Source organism: Epinephelus lanceolatus, chromosome 5 (assembly GCF_041903045.1).
Source record: "Epinephelus lanceolatus isolate andai-2023 chromosome 5, ASM4190304v1, whole genome shotgun sequence".
In the NCBI taxonomy this organism is placed as follows: Eukaryota; Metazoa; Chordata; class Actinopteri; order Perciformes; family Serranidae; genus Epinephelus; species Epinephelus lanceolatus.
The window spans coordinates 36148691-36172224 of record NC_135738.1 but is presented as its reverse complement, the minus strand read 5'-3'; the positions used below and the strand labels follow the sequence as shown (position 1 = coordinate 36172224).

Genomic DNA, 23534 nt, shown 5'->3' with positions numbered 1-23534 from the left:
GGGTCTGCTGCTAGAACTCTGTGTGGCATTCATCTGGTCTCTGATCTGAGCTGCTGTTAACTTGCGATTTCTGAGGCTGGTGACTCGGATGAATTTATCCTCAGAAGCAGAGGTGACTCTTGGTCTTCCTTTCCTGGGTCGGTCCTCATGTGTGCCAGTTTCGTTGTAGCGCTTGATGGTTTTTGCGACTCCACTTGGGGACACATTTAAAGTTTTTGCAATTTTCTGGACTGACTGACTTTCATTTCTTAAAGTAATGATGGCCACTCGTTTTTCTTTAGTTAGCTGATTGGTTCTTGCCATAATATGAATTTTAACAGTTGTCCAATAGGGCTGTCGGCTGTGTATTAACCTGACTTCTGCACAACACAACTGATGGTTCCAACCCCATTGATAAAGCAAGAAATTCCACTAATTAACCCTGATAAGGCACACCTGTGAAGTGGAAACCATTTCAGGTGACTACCTCTTGAAGCTCATGGAGAGAATGCCAAGAGTGTGCAAAGCAGTAATCAGAGCAAAGGGTGGCTATTTTGAAGAAACTAGAATATAAAACATGTTTTCAGTTATTTCACCTTTTTTTGTTAAGTACATAACTCCACATGTGTTCATTCATAGTTTTGATGCCTTCAGTGAGAATCTACAATGTAAATAGCCATGAAAATAAAGAAAACGCATTGAATGAGAAGGTGTGTCCAAACTTTTGGCCTGTACTGTACATCATTTTAAATGCTTATGAGCCTGACCAAAATTTTAGACTAAAATTTGCCCCCTGTATTTGTCATAATTGCTAACAGCATAACCAAACTTGCTGACAGTATCACAACAAAAACAGTTGAGCTCTACATTTTCTGAGTAACCTCTGCCAGTGGCAGTAGCACAGGCTAAAACTGGGCACCATGCTCAAGAAATGCAAGGGGCTGCACTGGTGGAGGCATGTTGCAACAGCTCCCAGTGAGGTGATGAAATACAATTTAGGAAGGCCAGCAAAAAATCATTGTATCCTGAGATAAATAGTTGAATTCCCCTGTTCTTGTCAGAAAGTACACTACCAGGAATATGTGGTTTCATGTATTTGACTGGCCAACACCACACGTTGCTGAATGCATCATGTTTCAGCAAAAGTTGAGCTAGCTTCAACAGAAGACCTGCCATGCCAAGACAAATGACACTACACCACTGGCTGTGGTGGACTGTTTTGCTTTGTGATATTGCTTGTTCTGATGTGGTGTTGTTTTAGGTTTTATATATTAAACCAATTCTTGGTATGGAAGTCAGAATGATGGTATTGTGACCACACTGTGTGTTTGTGTAGGTGCTTGTCATGCCCATGTGGAGCTGCGGGCTCACCAGGATGCAGCTCTAGTTGTTTTGCTCTCAGTCGGTCACTCCCTGAGAAGGAACGCCACCAGAAACTGCTCATCTGGTGGTTTTTCGTCTTTAGCCTCTCTTTTCTTCCTCCCAGATCCAACTCTCTGTCTTTTCCCTCTCAATCCGCCTCTCTCTGAGGGGGAAAAAGCGGCTTCCTGCCCCTTTGTCCAGCTGGCAGATTGAATAGAAACTCCTGGAAAGATTAGCAAGATCCAGCGCCAGTGTAGAGAGCCGAACAGAGCAGAGAGTCAGATCCGAACTGAAGGGTGCTGGGAGGAGAGGGGAAGTGATGCCTGCTTCATGCTGCTTCTGATGTGTAACAAGGCCAGGGCTTAACAGCCCCGCTGCCCCTGCTTTCCTAAAGCAACTCAGGAGGAGAGCACATCAGAAGCTTTTTATGAGTCTGACCTTGCAAGCAGAGCTGTGAGTTGCATGCGGGACATTGCATTAGAGTTCAGCTAATACAAGGTCTTCTTAAGTTTTGCTGGCTTTGATAATCATGCTGAGTTATTCAGCATTTTCCCAAGTTTCCCCAAGCATTAACTTCTTATCAGGGTGAATAATTCTCTCACACTACATTTGGATCAGCATGGGCCTACAGCTAATGAGTGCTGGGTATCATACATCAATCTTTTTGGTACCTACCAAAATGTCTCTATAGAAGAGTTTTGAACTGCAAAGTACTAGAAGCTGGCACTGAATGCCTGGTCAGAATCTTGTTGATCTGTTTTTTTATCAGATAGTTCCTGATTTGGATCAATGCTTTTCAAAAAATCCCCACCACTACCACTACAGTACACCTACATATCATTTCAGTCTAATCAGTTCATTGTTTTATGTTGAAAATGATGAATTACAGGTTCGTATAGTTCATGTAAATGATGTCTTAGGGCAGTAACATGCAACATGAACAACGTGCAACATGCTAATGCAGACTCTTCAAGCTATGCACGATTAATTTTACACATTGTTGCATTCTGGAGTGTGTCACTTGAAAAACTGTAATGCAGCTTAAGCATGAGCTGCAGTCAGGGTGTTGCTCCTTGAGCCGAGATAAAAACAGTCAGAGAAAGTTGTCCCCTCCTATTTCAGCTCACTTCCACTTAAAATAACCACAGCTGACCAATTTGATAAAGCTCTAAGTGAACATGTTCAGCATATTTATCACACACATCCTATCGGCTATGTTTTCCTTTTTTCTTCTTTGTGTGCAGTAAGTACAGCATGCATCCTTCACAGTCAGCATGTTTTGTTTTTTTTTTGTTTAAGTTTTTTTTTTCCAGGGTTTTTTGCCTTCATTATAGAACAGCTGGAGAGTGACAGAAAAAGATATGCAGCAAAGGGCTGCAGGTTGGACTCAAACCTGGGCCACTGCTAAGGCCCCAGGCTATGTGGGGTGCAAGCTCTTCCCTGTGAGCTATTGGGCGCCCTGCATGTTCGTTTACTACTGTGGTCATGGAAACGCTCTGATCAACTCTACGTCGCCCCCCTGTAGACCGATGTTTGTTACCTCCACCATTGCGGAAGAGAGCATGTTGTGCAATTTACTGGGATTGCGTGTTTGTGCCAGCTGGGCCAGGCGTTGTCATTGGCCATGCCATGTTTCTGCTGTTAGAACTATTGATACAAATGCTCCAGAAACTAATATGAGAGAAAGACAGCACCACCCACATTTGAGAATTTGCAACAATGAAATGTGTGGTATTTTTAGCCACATCAGTTAGTGGCAATGTCAGTCTCTCCGTCCACCACTTTTGTTCAGACTGAAATATCTCAACAACTATCAGATAGACTGCCATAACATTTTATACAAACCAGAGGATGAATCCTACTGACTTTGGTTATCCCCTGACTTTTAATTCACTATGAGGTTGACATTTTTGTTTTTTTAGCAAAATATTTTTAGTAAACAACTCTTTGATGGATTGCCACATTCTGATTGAATTGTAATAACTTTGCATTTTGTGCCATTGTCAGTTCAAAATTTTCATTTCTTTTTTCAATTTTTGACCAAATAGCTGCAAAACTAATGACCCTGAGCCTCAGCTGTACTTTGTGTTTATTGTCAATGATCAAATGTTAACATTCTTCCATGCTAAACTAAGATAGTGAATGTGATAAACATTATACGTAAGCCTAGCATTTAGCTCAAACGCAGCTCCGTACAGCCTCACAGAGCTGTTGGCGTGGCTGTAGACTCTGATTGCTTGTTAGCATTATCGTGGAAAAACATCTTCCATCTCTATCACACTGATAATATATAATATCAGCATGTAGATGCAACTACTGGGTTTGTTACAAAAACACCATTTATGTCTCTGAAATGTAGAGATCTACTGCTAGCAACATTAGCATTATAGCTAATGTCTCCTATTAAAGTTTGAGAGTGGTAAATACAGCTCAGACCAACGCGTGGAAGAGCCTTGTTTTTCTACTGTAATGTCAGTACACCTTTAGTCTTGTTACAACAATAAATGGCTTACACTGAGTATCTGATTATGTAAGTGTCATTTATTAAGATGTTAATATCCTTTTAGTCTATTGTCTCCTCTAAAAAGTCTTATGCAACACCTCCTGTTACATCACTGACTTGAGGTGTCACTAGTAGTTCAACACGCTTAAAATTTCAAACTGTACAGAGCAGTGTTGCAAACTTGTCTGTTTTCTGTTGTGTTTTAATATTTCCATTAGAACTTTTGTCTAGTTGGTGTTTATGGGGCCAGTAAGCACAACAGGGGCTTCATACGTTAGTCAAGGCCTGTGAATGAAGGAGCCAGCTAAGTGCTGGATCGTGAGCTAGAATCTCTTTAACAGTCGAGTTAGTAGTCTGCCTACTAAGTCAGTATCTGTTTATCTGCCTCACTGATCCGTGTGTGATTGTAAGACTGTTTGCCTGTCTGTCCTATCCTGTTGTTGTTGTACTTCTCTAAGCCTCTGAGCTCTGTGTGTGTGTGTGTGTGTGTGTGTGTGTGTGTGTAATAACATTGTGCAATGTGTGTGTGTGTGTGTCCATATAAGATGGTCTGACAGGCTTAGGATTGACCGCCTTGCCTACTGACCTTGCAGAAGGGAGTGAGTGAAGGAAGGCTTTGGACTATTTAATCTGCTGGCTAAACCAGATGCGTTAATACACACCAAGCACACACATTCACTCACGTTCACTCACTTCCTCAATGTCTGTGAAAAGTATTTAACTCCTTTTTCCTTCCATCTTCTTAATCACTCTTATTTCCAACCTTCACTTCATCATAAAGCTCAGGATGAAGGATTCCAACTTTACCAAGCTACAGTCACTGTTTTACAATTCAGAGTGACCTGTAACAGAACAAAAGAACAAACTGTGGTTGCTAACGTGACAGAGAGGCTGGTGAAGCTCTCAGACCAGCTACAGTCAGATCTTACTGGCATGTGCTAATTCCTCATTTAAAATTTCAGTTCTTTCAACACTATTTTCTGTTGCTGAACAGTGCCCTTCTGTGGTTAAAGTTCAAGGAGTGTGGTTTGCAAGTACCTGCAGAAATATGTGATTAGGGGAAAGCAAGTTTTGTTTCATTTAATACCGACTGTTTCTTGCAAGGATTTCAAGATTTTGATCTCAAGACCTGCTCATGTAACAGTAAGTCTTTAAAATGATGCAGTAGATTATGTAAGTCATCTCATTTTTTCACACATTTTATCTCAGGAAACAGTCCAGCTGCACTCTGCTTAATCTTAAAGTGGTGCAATCAGTAGCTTTAGATAATTAGCTCTCTTAAAACATTCTTGAGAGCTTGCCTCTCCCATTAGCTTTTTCGACGTTTCTCAATTCAAATCAGAGTGCAGGGTGTTGTGTTTTTTAGTGTAATGACAGCTAAAAGGTTATCACAGTCCTCCACTTGTATCCATGTCTTTTAAACATTTTGTATTGGCTGAGGTTATTGGTAGGGATGCACCGATTGTGAAATTCTGGACCAACACAGATACAGATGTTTAGAATAACAATTTGGCCAATAGCTCGATACTGATGTTTTTTTTTGCGGTTGTTTATTTTGTTTTTGTTTCAGCAGCTGGCTATACTAGCTACTATTGTCTGATTTCTCCTGCAAGTAATCAATACAACATTTATCCAGCACAAAATTGATGTGACACAACAGATAAACATCAGCCACTGCCAACTGTCTTTATGCTTAAGAGGGTTCCTAACTGAGCGAAATGACGCAGAAGTATCTAAGTGGCTGCCATAATAAGAGCTGATCAGATTCTCTTAATGCTACGGAAAGGCGCTTCAGTGCTTTCTTTATAATCTCCTTTATCATAGGATACACTGGACCACCCTTTACAAAAGGAAAGGAGATAATGCTGTCCCACAGTTACGTGTGGCAGCAACATAAAAGCGACGTACCGGTCGGCCTTTTTTATTTGGGAACTTATTCATTTTGTCACATTATAGTTCCACAATCTCTATCAGCTGTAAAAACTTAAAAACACAAACACAGCTATGTGCTGGTCCTTAAGCTATTATAGGCTTTTAAACAGATCTATGCCCTGAATGTTTCCAAAGACATATTCCATATTTGTATTGCTTCTTATATTCTCATTCTGGTATTATATTTTCTTATGTTTTATAAGTATTAAATATTTACTGTTCTCTTAAATTAAACCTCTCAGCGAAAACAGCCTTGTTGATTGAAGTCAACAAGATGATTTTTGACTGATAACAGTGTTCGGCCAATAAATTGATAAACCTGTTATTGGGAGTGTTGATGTAGCAAAATCAAAATGCATAAAATAAAACATCCGTAAAAGATAACCACAATGAGTGGTTCTACCCCAAAGAGTGCACAAAAGCACACTTAGTGCACAGTTAACAGTATATTAAGTTGTCTAATGGCCATCATAAAAAGTGACACGTGGTGCCTAGTGTTGTCATGATACTGAAATTTCTAACTTTGATACAGTACCTTGAAAAATATTGGTACTTGATACCATTTTCACTACCACAGAAGAAATTGACATTGAGGGCAAATGATAAAGAGAACAGCAGAATGTCTGTAATAAACATTAACAATAAGAGAGGCCCAAGAAAGTACCACTGATACCACAGCTGGTAGCGGTGCATCAGTACTGCAAAAAATGGGTATTGAAACCACTTCAGATATTTAGTATCAGTTTATATTGATAAGTTGATATTTTAGACAACACTGATGACACCACTGCTTGAAATCCTCTCCTTGCACGGCAATAGGTATTTCTCATAGCAGTTATTGTGTCTCCCAAAGGACTCGCAACACTGTCATCCGCCCCCTTACAGAGTTTCTTCTTTATGACATTTGGAAAATCGCAATGTTTCAAGCCCAACTTGGCTCTTTGTCAGGCACAGAGAAGCATTTTGACGTGTCATCACAGGAAAGACACAGCTGCAATTGATAACATTAATATTGGTTGTATTCCATTTAGGTAAGTCATTTCCCGTACCGTGGTATTGTGTATGCTGGCAAACTAGTGTTGCTTAATGGGGGAGTTCAATGGAACAGAGCCATTGTTTTTATTCGGCCTACCTGGAAGTAATCTGGCAAGTCCAGTATGGAGGTGAACCTAGGGCAAACCCAGAACACAGTAGAGGGATTATATGTCCCATCTGCCCTGTGAATGTCCCAGGATCTTCCTGGAGGAGTTGGAGGAAGTGGCTACAGAGAGACATATGGGTGGCTTTGCTTAGCGACCGTGCCCCGGACCTGGATAAGCAGATGGATGGATGGATGAATAGGCTGTTATACTGTGTTACATTGTACAGGTGTTGTTTTTATTGTGTGAATGCCTTATGTTATGCATTATGGGCTGCACACAGCTGTGCTTTATGGACTTAAAGTACGTCATTGCTGGTTACTCTTGCAGGCTGTGGGATTTAGAGTGTGGCAGTTGAGAAACTGCCACACTCTAAATCCCAGAATGACAAGTTGGTACTTGTGTCCTTTTACACGAAGATGTTCCCATGTCACCTTCACGGCATTAGAATTCTCAAACATGAATACTTTCAGCTTTATGCCATTATTTCAGACCCACAGCTGCTCATTTCCCCTCTCTTGAACTTCTTGGACATGATGTGACATTCATGCACTTATTTTGGGTCTTCTCTTGGTTATTCCTCAGCTGCTTGATGTCATAGAGGACACAAAAACATGTACTGAGAAGAGTCTCAGGGCTCCAAAAATACATTATGCTGTCCAGAAACCCCACTTTCTAGATTGTGAGCAGGCCAGCTGAAAGTTACAGAATGACGTCAAAGTCTCTAGTTCAGTATTTTCCAGTCTGATCTCCGCCCTAGATCTGTGGTCAGTTTAGTATGTATTAAGCCATGTTACAGCAGCACAGGCCTCGTCATTATTGCTTCTGGACAGCAGCCTGTTTACAAACCTACTTCACAAAGACTCCTCTTCACCTCTGGGCACAACACTCAACACAGGCTACTCTGTCACAGTGTATGAGTGTGTGTGGATGGGGTCGTGCACATGTGCATGTTCATGCATGCTCAGTCAAACCACTGCAGGCAAGTCTTTCCCTCTTCTTTCCAATTTTTCTCTCTGCTCTGGTTCTCTCCGTCTCTATTTTGAGATGCACATGTCTGCTGTGACCCAGCACGTGCCGATTCTGTCAGATTTAGTCTCAGGTTCAGTGGATCGTAGCAAAACACTCACGCCCTAATTTAAAAAAACGGAGGAAAGTGGGTTGTGTCCTTCCAAGGCTCCTGTAATCAGCTAATGTGGACCACTGCTGTCAGGTGGAGAGCTGACACAGTTTAGGTTGGATTCTGACTCTTCTATAGACAGTGCAGACTTGCAGATCTTTATCTTTGCCAAAACACTGACCTTTGCCCTCTGGGTCAGTCAGTCCCTTTTAGCCTCAACAATGGAGAATTATCTTTTCAAACAGTTTGGTGCAAACACAACTTTTCTCACATCCACCGTCTGTCTGTGACTCTGCTGTTCTTTTTTTATGCCTGTATGTTCCCCAGATGTCTCATTTCACACTTTCTGGTTCAGGCCTCACACATGCCTGTTAGGTGTGCATCTGTGTGTGTGTGTGTGTGTGTGTGTGTGTGTGTGTGTGTGAATCTATTTAAGTGTATTTGTGTGTGTGAGTGTGTTTGTATGTGTGGTTGTGTTGGGTGCTAGTTAGTAGGCCTGTCAGGATGTGAGGGGGCCAGCTGCTGCCTCAGGGCTGAGAGAGAGAGAGAGAGGGAGAGACAGAATGGGAGAAAGAGAGAGAGGAATGCCAGGAATCCCATGGGAAATCCACTCTGACCATTTATATTTGTTTGTTTTTCTGTCTCTCACAGTCCATCTTGCAATAGCTCTCTAAACATATTCAATATGGATGGCTTTCAATATATTAGGATGCAGTAATTGTGAGATTCTGGCTGATACCGATAAAAATGTTTAAAATAACAATCTGGCTGATGGCCTATAGCCGATACCAGAATTTTTATGTTTTTGTTGTTTACTTTGTTTTTTTTTTGTTATTTATCCCCCCTTTTGTGCCAGGGAAACAAAGAAATCTGCACCATAAAATACCTGAACTGTTTTAAGTAATTAACCCCTTCAGAACACTACTTTTGAATGAGCACAAATTTAAGCATACAAATTTATGAAACAGCCATTAATATATCCTTTCACATAAAAATCATGTAAAACGAAAACTGCTTTAAAACTTCCTTTTACCATATACATTATATCATAATTTTATTTATTTTTTTTTACTGAATAGAGCTTGAATACATTGTAATGTAACTCAATGCAACATCTGTTAGCTGTTAGGTGCAGCCACCAGCTGCAAACAGCTAACATTAACTAGTGCTCCTCCTTCTGATTTCAACCCGGATTCATTTTTAACAATATAACATTATCAGGTGAACAATAAGGTGTGTTCCCTGGCACGTCCATAGGGAGTCCACTGCGTCCTTTTGTCCCGAGGACATCCCAAGGAAGATCTCTGTTCATCCCAAACACGGTTTTCAGGATAAGTGGATGCCGGCTGCTACAAGCCATTTTGTCACACAGCAGTGAGATCACAGAGCCCATTTGCCAAACAGTCATTGTGTTCTTCTTGTACCTGCTTATTAATTTAAACTTGTGGCCATTTAGTTTTTAGTTCATATGACACATTTTGCATCACACAGCGGATTTTCACTGTCTCTAGGGCTGTTGCAAACTACAGATTGTACTTCCATACTATGGAGACAAAATATAGAAGCAGATCAAGAGAGAAAACCGCACCTCTCTCTCTCAAACTACGACGAAACTCAAAACACATGGTAAAGCTAAGCAGTAATGATCAAATATGTCAGAAGATTCTGTTACTGCGTTGCCTATTTCTCACCTAAAATGTTTTCAGAAACACATTTTAGCTCACCACTTTCCTGTAATTCAAGATTGTTTGTTACCAGAAGACCAGCATATTGCTTTCTGTGTCAAAACTATGGTCAAAACGGACACGCTCACATTACATCACCCGCCAGCAGAAGCATTTATTGGTCTGGTGTGGCGCAGTGCATTGTGGTAGTTGCAGGTTTCCTACCTCTTGAGAGAAAGCAAATGCCACAGCCTTCTTTTTCTGTTTTCTCTGGTCATGTAGCACCGATTTTAAAACTATTTGCATCTTTCTACTGTATAGACTGCCCAGTTTTATGAGGAGACCATCGTTATAGCAGTGAAAATACGTCTTTGGGCTAGTTATTTATTGGGTAGTCCCATTGAGATTAAGATCTCTTTTGCAAGAGAAACCAAATAACAAATTACGTAACACAAAGGCATACTAATTACAGTAATCGCTTTTATTGTGGTTTCCTTGTTTGTTTGTTTTTTGTATGATTTATATTATGTTGATTCAGTTTTTCTATGTTGACAAATACAAAGAATAAATACAAAAAAGAACTGTGGTCCTTCATATAATTAAAACAATATTTAAATCTGTGTAAACATTACACTCTAGCAACACAGTTGTTCAACTTGATTTGTGTCAAACAAATAATCTCGCATAATAATAATCATAATAAACTATTTTAAATGGCATCATATCTTTTAATACAAAATATGTGAATGCTTGATGAAGATCTGTGCATTTTTTTTTAGGTTTTTGAGTTGTATGCAGCCTGTTTTCCGGTTTCTTAAATTGTTGGTTGCCCAGCAGCCTCTGTGGGTGTTACACAATATTTATGATTATCCCAATAATGGAAATTCGATCAACTGATTGTGAGTGTTTTGTATTGTGATATTTTCCCCTTCCTAATTGAACCTGATAAAACACAGACGATTATTTCTCAGTTTATTTTCAAAATACATTCAAGTGTTCATCACATGTAATACTTGAGTGAAAAAATGAAAAACAAAATGAAAAAATAAAAATAGGAATATATGTATGAAGACGCATGCAATGACTACCCTCTGTTCATGTGAGGCATAATAATCCCCATACTAACAGTGAAAGAATTGAAGACTGACAGCAGGGATGGAGAAATGGGGCAAAATAGAACGTGGTTGGAGGCTGAGTGACACAGGGCTGTGGGGAGATGTAGCGATGTCCTGATGAGGGAGAGAGGAAGAGGAAGAGAAACAGCAGGGATGAGCTGGAAGGCTCAGCCATCCATCACTGACGTTCAGGTCATTAGTCTATTTACAGAGAGCTGGCACTGCGCTTCCACTTGTCATGTGGAACCAATATTTAATTAAAGCTGAACTAGGGAAGCTAATTGGGACGGACCTGCCCTCAGGGGGGGGGGTTTAGACTAGTGCAGTGACTGAGTGAAGCATCCGTCATACTGTGGGCCTCTCTGTCAGAGAAAGTAACCTGTAATTTTTAGCTACCAGAATGTCATTTAGAATAGGTTTACTTGTTATTCTTACAAGTGGAGAATGCTGCTTAGTTTCTAGATTACAGTGTTTGTAAGACCTGTTTAGTTAAGGACAGCCAACATGATGTTTGCTGAGGATCCAATAAGATGTTTAGTCAGTGGGGTGTAGGCGAGCTTTGTCTAGTGTTTGTTCAGGACCTGTGGCTGAGGGTGTTAAGTTTGTTTTGAGGCCTCTGTCTGGACTTTTGGGATGGCAGATCTCAGTATCACAGCTGTCCCAGAGACAAGACTGGGAAGGTCTGGTTCAGTAAGACCACAGATCAAACCTGTCAGGAACAGAAACTGTAACATTTTGACTCACGACTTTCTGTCCTGATACCGCACCTGGAATCTGCGTTCACACAGGTTAAGTCATCCAGAGAGATTCCCTCACAAGATCCTTTAAGCACTGTTTTGACTTTTGTAGTGTTTTCATAGACACTCCATTGTCACTCTAAAGAAAATAGCTCGTGGTGCATCTGTGTCCCATCTGTGACTCCTGGCAGCCATGACTGGCACAGTCATGGAGGCCTGTTTGAATGTTGGCTACACAAGCAGTAAGTAATTTAGTTTGAAGAAAAGACAAATTTCTTACTGTGGGTACATGTGAAATCAATTATTTAAAAAGAAAATGAATATAAGGACAGAAATGACGTCCTTCCTCTAATATAAGTCTGTACTAGGACTAAAGGTCCAGACATACCAAAGTGACGCTAGCACATTGCCGAAAAAATTAAGGATATTTACTGTGCGCTAGTGAACAATAACAAAAAACTATGGACTGTTTCTGATTAAGAGCTCAGTGACTAAAGCAATCTTACTTTAAATAACAGTTCTGTTTCAGTGTCATGCCCTCTTGACTTTAGCCATTTGTTTTCTTTCCTCACTTCCATTTTTCTTCTAATGCACAGAGGTGAACTGCCAATGAGAGTCTTTCACCGTTGTCTCCCACAACGATTCAACATGTTAAATCATACAAAGGAAAAGCTGACAGTGGCCAATTAGTGCCAACGGTGCAGGACACGCTGCAAAACTAGGGTGGCTGACACTCACCAACAGCCTGACATTGAATAAGCTGCACCTATTATTATTTTAACACTGACTATCGATCAAATTGTGTGTACAATGTGAGAGGTGTGACAAACTCACAGGGAATTGTCACATGACTCGTGAGGTCGGTTGTAAAAACCAGATAAACCATCTACCTCTCAGCACCACAGCAGACAGACAAGGCTCAAGACTAGTCAGTGAACATAGTGGAGCATTTTTCAACTTAAGAGCCAAATAGTTTTCTTTGGGTTGATGCAGATTTATACAGAGCTCAATGGAGGGTGAATATTTGTCAGAAACATGACTCCAAGTCAATGCTGATGTTGCTCTGTGTCTGCAAAATTTGTAAAAGGGCAGCTGTTCAGGAACATGTTTGCTGTATCAGTTTTATAAGGTTGATAAGGGAAACGTGGGGTGGTTCTCCAGTTGTCCAAGTTAATCCATCACATTAATTGTTTTTGATTAGTTTAAGTAGATAATCCAGTTGCACCCTCCATGTGAGTGGGGTCATTGTTAGGTTAGACTTTTCACTTCATTACCTGCTGTTTGTTTTGTCGAGTTTGCATTGGTAGTGACACTAGCCTAACAACAGAGCAAAGCTAACAGGGAGATGTATAGTTCAGTACTGAAGGGCACACATATCCAAACACACTCCCCTCCCCTCCACGTTTAGATAACCTTCCCCCTTTTGCAGGACTGGGAGCAATTTACCCAGCACTGAGAAGGAGGAGGTTTTCATGCATCTGTGCTATCTCGTCATGAAATGGCCTTTGTGTATACATATGTGTGCATGCTTGACCTCTAACTCCAAACAGTCCATCAGATGGGTGCGTCAGCCGTCGTCTGGCTGCAGAGGCTATAGGAGACACAGAGACAATCTGTGTTCATAACTCACACTGGGACGGAATATCATCCATAACTGAGCAAACACACACAGGGGGCAGACCGAGGGGTTAAGAAGGGGTAAGACTGGAATCCTCTGGGGCTTCACACCAACAAGATATGGACTGATGGAAAACCCAGATGTCCTGTGGAAAGTATGAATGAAACCGTTCTCCCTGCAGATGTTTTCCTCTGGCAGGTTGCTGATTTAAAGGGGATAAAAAGAGAATCAGTATTTGTGGCCATAGAATGAATAAAATAATGAACCAGTTGCACTGATGATTGATTCTGTTCTGACACCCGGGTTTGCAAAATTTGCTCAGTTTCCATGGTGACGAATCTGTTACCTGTTCGCTCTCTTTCTCATAAGCACAGATCACCATACAAAACATTAATGAAGCAGCTTCTCAATTTCAGCCATTACTGACCATCGCCTTGAACGGTTAAAATGGACCGCCCCAATAATACAGAACATCCCTAGCTTTAAAGGTATTTTGCAGCAAAATCAAACACACTGACCCTTCATCAGCACCAGAAGCTGGCTTGCATTTAAAAAAGTGTTATGACATTTTTCCTGTGTTTCTGACATTTGCTAATAATCATGTAGCCTTTCAAAGCCTTGCAGTGTGTATCTTTGAATTAGCATTTTACTTCATGCTAACGTCACAGTAAAGCATCTCAATCTGGAGCACTTTAAGAAGCACACTCAGTGAGCTGTGCCATATCTGGAAAATTGCTCATCAATCTAGAATTACTGGAACAACATCTGATCATCATTTTGAAATGGAAAACCTCCAGCTTTCTGCTTTTAGGCTGCACACAGGTGCTATATGGTAAGAGCAATACAGCTTGCCAGCACTATACAGATTTTTCTTTGCTGTGGAGAGCAGCTTGATTTGATTAAGTGACTTATTGTAGCAATGTTGCTGCCGGTTTGTAACGCAAATATTAAAAGTCCAAAAATGTATTTTATTTTGGTCAATTTTTTGGAAAAAGGAAAATTGTTAAGGAACAATTGCTGCATAAAAGACATAATACATATTGCAGCAACACTCTTACTAAAAAGCCTAACTTAAACAGGGTAAAGAATAGGAAAAAAATGTGGGTTCTGTGCCTAAGTTATGTTTAAAGTTGGTGCCAAAGCAATGTGTTGATCATCAGAAAAATTAATAGGCAACTATTTGGTTATTGTTTTAGTTATCAAGCAAAAATGCCAGGCATTGTCAAATGTCAGAATGTCCTCCAATGTGAATCTCTTTGGATTTTGCTCTGTGGGTTGTGAATTCTTGTACAGCTGAGGTGGAGGATTTGTAGCTAAAAAGGCCCACAGTGTGATGAAAACTTAAGTCTAGCCTTTTATTAAATGAACTCCGGACAACGTCAGGAAAATCAGATCCGTAAATTAAGGCACACAACAGGAGATTTTCCGTGTCAGACTCATTCTTATCTACTGGAAATACTCCATTTAGTTTAGGCGAGGGGTGTTGCCTGGGTAGAGCATGCGGGAGGAAACAGCCAGTTTGTAATTTGGTCATGAAGAACAAAGTCTCTTGCTGTTTCTAAAATTTGTCAGATGATCTAGCCATTGACCTTTACAGACGGAAGTTATTAAATCTCATCATTTCTTCAGTTAGACATTTTCGTTTGTGGGTTCGTGTAAATGCACCCACTCTGTCAGCCTTGTATGACTGCCGCATGTTTCTATCATTATAAGTCACATAAAAATTTCACCGACATGCCCACTTGTTCGCTGTGAAATCTCTGGATTAATTACCAGCAGTATTCATATATGGGTTCAGTCAGACATTACACAGACTTTGGACCAGTGAGCTGGCAGGGTTAAGTCTTATTAATGTCTGATACTACTGATTCAGACATTTGCTTTCACATTTACAGCTCATCTGGATAATGTCTTGATAAGTTTGGGGCTGCAGTGCATGTTTGAAAGAGACTTGTGTCACTGCTGTAGTCTAAACCCCCCTGAGGACAGATCTGTCCCAATTAGCCTCCCCCGTTCAGCTCTGATTATTTGGATTGGATTTTGAAGACATGTTGTGGGAACTTTTGATAGATTAAATTTTTTTTTTTTTTTTTTTTTTTTTACCTTTTTTTAGACTAGAGAATCAATCGAGATTAATTAATAGAGGCGTAATGGTTCACAGAATCCAGGGTTTGATGGGTATGTAGGTTTTGTGATCATAGTTTGGTACATTTTTGATGCTGCAAGAGAAACAAAATAAGAAAAAGACCTTTATATGTTTATTTTGAAAAATGAAAAAATGAAATGGGAGCTCACTGGCCAGAGATATTTCTATTGAATTTAAACCACTGAAACATTGGCATATTGCAACTACTTAATTAACACTGAACTTGGTCAAGGCTCGCTCTGTTTTCAAGTTGTACACAGTTACTTTACATTGCTCTCTGTTGCCCTGGAGGCCCATCCATTGGTTAGAATGACAACTTCCTGAAACATTATAGCAGTGCTCAAGCCCTGTAATCAATGACTTAGGTGATAGCTTTTCATTTCCAAAGACTCAGCATCCACTCTGCTCCACTGGAAAACCATAACACTTAAAAACAATAGTTTGAATACTAATCTAGTAAATGACACTGGGCTCTTACAACTCTGCTGTCTTTAATCTGGTAGATCTCATTGATTAGAATAACCTCCTTAATATTTGTCTTGCAAATGTTTGGTAAGCTACTGTTTACCCATCGTGGTTGGTGTTTGGTCACAGGGTAGTGGCAGTGGCAGATTTTCAAAGGCTGAAGAGCAGCGTGATGGTGCACTGGGAGTCAGTCAGAGGTCTTGCTAGGACAAGCAGCCGTCCTTCCCTCCAACCAAACAATCCTCCAACGCCTTTCATGAGACACGAGCCAGATGCTTGGCCATTAATCACAGCATTGTGCGTGTGTGAGAGGGTATGCAGTGTGTATGTTTGGAGTGGCCGCGCTCTTTGTTAAGTAAATGTTAACTGTGTGTTTGTGTGAATGCTGTGTTCCTAACATCAGTGTGGGAGCAGAGGATGGAAAGTTGGCACAGTAAGGAGAGAAAACAGGAAGATTTATATGTAAGGGAAGCGTTTAGTGAAAGGGACGGAGGAAGAGTGGATGAATGGGCATAGTGAGAGAGGGAGTAAGCAGGAGGTGGAGAGGAAATGTTTTATTCCCCTATCTGAAAGCTTTTCTTGCTGGCAGACGAGCTCCTGACCTTTTCCTTCACAGACGATGAAACTACTTTATTTTCTCTGCTCCTGCTCCTTCCCTCCAGGCCCCCATATGTGTGTGAGAGTGTGTGTGCAGTGTATGCACATGCTTTTGTGTAAGGTCTTCAATGCATGTGTGTCTGCCTGTAGTTGAACGTATGTATGCATGCACAGAACATGTGGCCAGCAGGCTGCCTTTTCATTCGCTGTACTCATGGCAAATAAAATATGAGATGCTAGTTCTTCATTGCTATGCCATAAAATGGAGCTAGAATTAAATTCATGATCTTATCCATTTAACTTTGTTGAATTTGTGCGTTTGCCCTCAGGTGAATCTGGGCTTGGGAAGTCGACACTCATCAACTCTCTGTTCCTGACTGACCTGTACTCCAAGGACTACCCCGGGCCCTCCCAGCGCATAAAGAAGACTGTGCAGGTGAGGTTATTCAGCATCACGACCTACAGACTCATTTGGCTTCACACATGATGTTCAAGTTTGGTTCATGTTTCAAGGTTAGGTTGTAAGTAGGTCAAATATTATACCACAGACGGACTTCCTCCAAATGAACTCTTAAGAAGCAGTTGCTACCATGGTAAGTCAGAAGATCACAGCTCAGTAGTTGATGATGTGCTGATGACATCACAGCAATTTAAACAGGTCTAGCGTGATTATAACTTTGATTATTTTTTAATGCAGACCTTGAAGACTGTGTAAAGTCATAAAGAATAATGTATGGGGTGCTGCCACCTCTCATTACTGAGGAGGAATGTTATACAATTTTGATTTAACATATATTGCATATGATGCTGAACATTCGGCAGGAGAAGGGGCGTGTCAGAAATCCTGTCACAAATGTCTGTGTCCCCATTGGAGAGACTGTAGTTTATTTTAGCTTGTAATATATGTTTAAATGTTTTAAAAATAATAATTTACAGTGGAAATTCAGGTTTGTGATCAGGCTCTGGCCCAAAACTGCTGCTGTGGTTTCGGGCTCGGGTCGAGCTTAGACAGAAACTATGCAGGTTCATGTAGGGTTGGGCCTGATTTTTGGGTCGGTAGTAGCTCTAGGCAGGTTTAATGATGGGAATGTCATGTATCTTTGCCACGGCAAGAAAAATAGCTACATCCAATGAAAAACAGAGCCATAAATGAGACGCAGCTGCACAGGTTTTTGTAATCTGTTAAAGTTGTTTTAACTTACAGTTAAAAAACAGATTTTTGGTTTGGTTGTTTTCAAATGTCTTCTGCTTCTTGTGCGTCAACTGAAAATGTAGATGGCTGGATGAACTTGGCTCATGACTGACTGCTTAAGAAAACATGACTGCTGCTGTTGGTTAAACTTGCATTTAAACTTCACAGTTTTGTTCATGCTGATGACAAAGAGAGATGCTGTTAACATTTGTCCAAAGCTTCCCATCACAACACATCACCACCAGCACTTTAATCTTCAAGAATATTATATAAAATAATTCAGAACACTAAACAAACATTGTAGATAACCCGTAAAGGAAAGCCTTGATGCAAGTTTTACAGTATTTTCTTAATGCAAAACTATTCCGCTGCCAGATTTGTAGTTTCTTACTTGGATTGGGTTTACTTAACTTAAATGCAGATTTATTATACGCTTGTCCTTCATGCAGTTGTATTACGTTGGAAAATGTCAATATTGGTTTGAGGGAAACTATTTGAATGAAACATACCAAAGAATATATATATATTTGATTTCATTTTTTGGAACTCAAGGCTTGTTCATCATTGTTGTGAAGCGTACATGTAGAAGTACTGCACACTGAGGGTGAGACTTTTACATATGAAACAGTGATCAGATGCAACCAAAGTCTTAAGAATGCATCAGCACGTCCAAGTCAGACATTTGAGCCGCCAAGTTGCACAGATGTTTATCATTACAGCATGAGATCTGAATGGAGATGAGTGATTGACAGTTCTGCACAAAAGCAGAAAAAAACTCCCTGAAACAAAGTAACAGTTGAAACAGGTTTTTTGGTTTTCTTTGGTAGGAGCAGTTTGTGGTGTTGACTAAGAGATGCATTCCTTGTATCCAACTGCTTGTCAGTGGTTTGCAACTCTTAATGATGCCCACAAACAGTTTTTATTTCTGTTATAAAGTATGTCTGATTTTTTTAGTTTTCTTTCAGTCATGTAGGTAAATTATACCTCTATTTTCACATGTGACTTGTTGGCAGTATTGCTAACCCCTCCACAACCTGCTCTCTAATTTCAACAGTCTATCCCAGCCCAAACCACAACCATGAAAATTATCCGTTATTATCAGATATCTGCAAACATTTGAGTATCATGCATTCCTAGATATAAAAGGTCTGTTCTTTGAGTGAGCAACACAAAGGATTCTTCAGATTCTACCTTGGTCTGAACTTTGACTTTTACACCCCTCAAACTTGACTTGCAACATTTTATTATCTGTACTCGCCACAGGCAAAGACTCTGCCCACATAACATGTCAAACATTCCAGCTGCTTTTAGAAACTCCACATATCTAGATGTTTGAAATTACTTTATGTCAAGGGTGTGTCCTGCCTGTTGGTCAGTGCATTGATGAGATGCTGAGAACTTGGACTCCAAAATTTCAATCATGCTGGACAATTCATAAGCTGTGTGTGATTAAGTGTTAGAACCAGAGTTGGCAATGTGTTACTTAGATCTGACCCCACTACTTTAAAGTTAGTTGGCCAATGGACTGGTCACCCCATGGGCAGATTATGAGACAATGGGCCCCTGGGCACAGACAGCCCCACCACCTCTCCTACATAGGACTGGAAACACACTCACAACATTTGTGGTATTTTTCCCTCATTTTTTGTTGTAGTCATTTGTCTTTTTGTTGGGGTTTTTTTGGTCATTTTGTGCCTCTCTGTAGTCAATTTATGTCTGTTTTTGGGTTGTTTTACCCTTTTTTGCTATTTATTTTGTGTCTATCAGATGTAATTTTTTAATTTGTAGTCATTTTGTGTCCCTTTTTATTTATTTTTGCATCTCTTTGTAGTCATTTTGTGTCTCATTAAAGTATTTTATTTATTTTTGTAATTTTTGTGTCTTTTTTGGTCACTTTTTTCCCCTTTGTAGTCATTTTGTGTTTCTTTTTTGTTGTTTTGCCCTTTTTTTAAGCATTTCGTGTCTTTTTGTAGTTGTTTTGTGTTTGTTTTATGTAAATTTTTTAGTCATTTTGTGTCTCTTTGTTGTCGTTTTGTGTCTTTTTGTTGCTCTTTTAACCCTTATTATCTTGTTATTTTGTGTCTCTTTGCAGTTCTGTAGCATTGTTTAGTGGTTATTTTGTGTCTCTTCCTGGTCCGTATTGGTGTAAAGTTTTGCAGGTGAAGGCCGGGCGGGCCCTGACACTTTGGGGCCCTGGGCCTGTGCCCTGTAGGCCTGTTCAGTAATCTATCCGTGGATCACCTAAAATATTTTAATACTCTGGGAAGGAGCCTTTTAATATAAAATGGTTTAATTGGTAGTCCTATGAAATCTCTTGGATTAGACTGACATCTTGGAAACATTTAATTTCAGAAGAAAGTATAGCTGCTTACATCCTTAGCATAAAATATTATTAAGTTTCAAAGCCACATTGGTTGTACCAGTCGTAGTTGTCATACTGCCACTGAGAGTAAAAGGTTAAAGTACGTAAAGAAAAAAGGAGAGCGGGAGCAAGAGATGGAGTCTTCTGGAGAGGAGGAAGAAAGAGGGATGGAGTGTTGTAGAAAAGAAGGGCGAGAGAGAAGGATGGAGTAACTAAGAGGGAAAGAGCAAGGCCACAGGGCCTGGTTTTGTCCTTTTATGGTCATGACAGAGGAGGAGGAGGAGAAGGGAGGCTGCATCTGGAGTAGCAGTGGGGAGCAGAGGACAGAGAGAGGGGAGGAGAGGCATTTTGGAAAAAGGGAGGAGGGTTATGAAGGACGAAGGAAAAGAAGATGGTAAGTGCAACTACTATAAGGTGGAAGAGAAGGGTTGTGGACAGGAGCAGTGCAGCCAGGAGGAAAAAGGAGGGATGCAGGGTGCAGGAGGAAATGGGCAGAGACACAGTGAGAGGAGTGTATCTGTGGACTCAGACACTGATGGGTCGGTAAGAGGTGACTGTGGAGAGACAAAGAAAAACAGGGAATTGGGTGAGAGTCCTTGTATTTCCCCTGAGGCCTGATAGGGTCAGTAGTAGGGCAAGAATGTTCCCATGTAACGTAACACCCACCCACCCTCAGACACAGACACAGACACACACACACACACACACACACACACATTTAACACATATAGCACAAAGATGCAAAACCAGAATATTGCACAATTTTACAATTTGACATAATGCACTGTTTCACATTTCCCGCACAGTTTAACACAGGTGATAATCTGACTGAGCACTGCCTCTTCTCCTCATCATGACTGTTATAATGCTCAATTCCTCATTTATATGCTCTGTCAATTAAGGTAGCTGTGTTCGCTGTGCTGAGCAAGACTATTTTTACTGCGATGTCCTGCTGCTTTCATGTTTGGTAATCCTCTCGGAAAGATGCTTGCAATCCTAAAAGCTTGTTGTTAACCAGATACCATTCCCTCCTAATAACACACACGGGAAGCAAAAAAGTCTCTACTCCGACAAGCTAGCAGTTAGCCTTTTCTTTTTCAATGGAGAACCACTCCAAATTAAATCAGATTGTTTTACCACAGGTTTGGGCTACAGCAACATCTCATGGCTGCTGGGCACCATGGTGTTTAACCTCAGAAATTCTAACAAACAGCAAATCAAATTGCAGCAGTGTTACTGCGACTCAGAATTATGCCAAGTGAATCAGATTTGACTGTTCAATACGAGTATTTGACTTTTTCTTTCTTCTTCTTCTTTTTTTTCATTTAAAGTTTGAACGGGATTCAGTAGGATGTTTAGTGTGACAGCATCATCCACGTAATATAGTAAATAAGCTAACAATTTATTGATGATTGAGAAATGTGCAACATTTTTTGTCGGCACAAGATATCAAACAAAAGCCAGAGATTTTATTGTGTTTAGTTGTAAGCGAGTGGAGAGTAGAGTAGAGTCTCTCCTCCTTCGGGCTGCTACATCGTGTTCGCAGCACCCTGTATCAAAGAGCAGCATAAAAGTGAAGAGCGCTCACTCTGCAGCAAAATGTAGGGTTCAAACACAATTCCAGACGTACACTGCACAGCACACTGGCAAGCAAAAAAAAAAAGACTGCTCGACTTGAAGCAGTCTCAGTCGACTGAGGGGGTCTCAGACTGATGATTCAAATCTCTGACTTTCAAGGGGCAGCCCCACAGGTAATCAGCCGCTCCTGGCATCAAATTTGTGGCATTCACTTTTATTGCCAAAGGCTTTGGGACTGCGTATAGTTGTTTTGTCACACATGGAGCTATTGACATTGCAAGCCAAGCGCATTTAAATTAAGCAATATCTATTGCTATTGCTTTTATACAACAGTTCAACAGTTAAATAAGCAAGGCTGATTAAGAAATGTCGAAAAATGAGGACAAAATAGATAATTTAAGCATTTTATTTGTCTTCCGCCAACAAAAATAGTTCCCTCAGGACTCCGCTGTCACCGTTGCTATGTAACGCAGACATGGTGCGCCAGGCACTTACTCTTTATACACATTATCTGCACGTTTCCATTAATTGTGCAGCCAGTGAAATAAGTCTCTGGTGACTGCATGGTGGACTGTCACTTCACAGGCACAGCCGACTCTGCCTTCTGATCTGACAGTATGTTGCTTTTCTCCAAGTCATTGAGCTCCACTGATGAAACACTGACAAACCTGGATGTGTGCTCAGATGGATTCAGCTTCTCCTCTCCCTCATCTTCCTCTGATGACCATTCATAGTTCAATTCAAAACTTATTTTAGGAAATAAATCCATATTTTTGGCTGTTTGACAGTGGATGAATTAATTAGCCTACAACGCAACTGCTGACCTAACTGACACTAACCGTCAGTTTTGATTTGATTGTTGATTGCAATCAGCTGTGAGGCGGAATGATACATACACAGTGAAATAACCGTGATGTTGTACTCCAATATCATCACGGTTTTACTGTCTCTCGACCAACCAGATTGCAGGGCCAGAACTAACAGTTGTATAATGATGCTTTTGAAACTATTCTATTGAGCTGATCTTAAATTGTAGTAGAATCATGATTTTTAAAAACAGCAGCAACTGAGGATTTTTTTTTTTGTCACGCATTACTACAGATTTATATTAATGTGTAAGTTACTCAGTATCACTAAAAACAGACTTCCTTCTGTTGCCAGCAGGTGGGGCTTTGCTATATATTTTTACACATACTCATATAAAGACAGACACACACACACACTGCTAAAAGGCTGAATAAATCCCTCCTCTCTTTAGTTGATAATAAATTTTAATGAAGTTGAATAATTCCTAAAAACTGCCCCCATGCACAAAATCAAAACACATTTGTCAGATCACTTTGCAGCAGGATTTGGCTCCAGCTTAGACTATACACTGTCATGTTTGCACATGAAGACAACAAGCATCATCCACACATCCACAATACACACAACTGCTTTCCCCTAGGAGCCAGCTATTCAGTTTGTCTTTTGGCTGGCCCAGAAGGGCTCTTGTGTAGGTAGTGTAGGTAGGGGAGTGAGAAAATTGAGCTGAAAATCCATAGCTGAATCGTGAGATGTTTAGAAATGAATGGATTTAAAGTTAAAAGGGTTGTTTCATCTAGAATATAGACCCTGTTTGTATTTTTTGGTTTTGGTACCTTTGAGAACACAAAGAAAGTCAATACAAATATTCGACTATTTGTTCCTTTTTTCATATAGAGGATCAAGCAACACTTTAAGTGCCAGATTTTCGAACAGGGTTTGGTGGGACATGCAGTGTCACAGCGGTAATCACGTAATATAGTAAACAAGCCAAGCTAGCCCTTTGAGCTAATGCATGCTAACTTTGCTATAAACGGATTAGAAAAGTGCAACAGCATTTATTGTCAACACAAGATATTAAAAAAAGGTAGTTTATATTGTATTAAGTAGCTGTAAGCTGTGGATTTCCAACTTCTAAGGGAAAAAAAACCTTATCTCAGGCAAAGCCTCTCTTACTTGGGCAACTGACTTGGTCTCCCTCAGACTCGCCATGGGTCTGGG

General features: G+C 40.4%; 1 protein-coding gene across 2 annotated transcripts in view; it reads left to right on the top strand.

Annotated features, from left to right (window-relative positions):
* Window positions 1–23534, top strand: part of LOC117262213 (septin-7-like) — a 67308-nt gene that overhangs the window by 14685 nt on the left and 29089 nt on the right. For both annotated transcript variants that reach the window (XM_033635000.2, XM_078168177.1), the window contains exon 3: window positions 16707–16813. In XM_033635000.2, the coding sequence (XP_033490891.1) occupies window positions 16707–16813 (107 nt within the window). The remainder of the gene's footprint in view (window positions 1–16706; window positions 16814–23534) is intronic.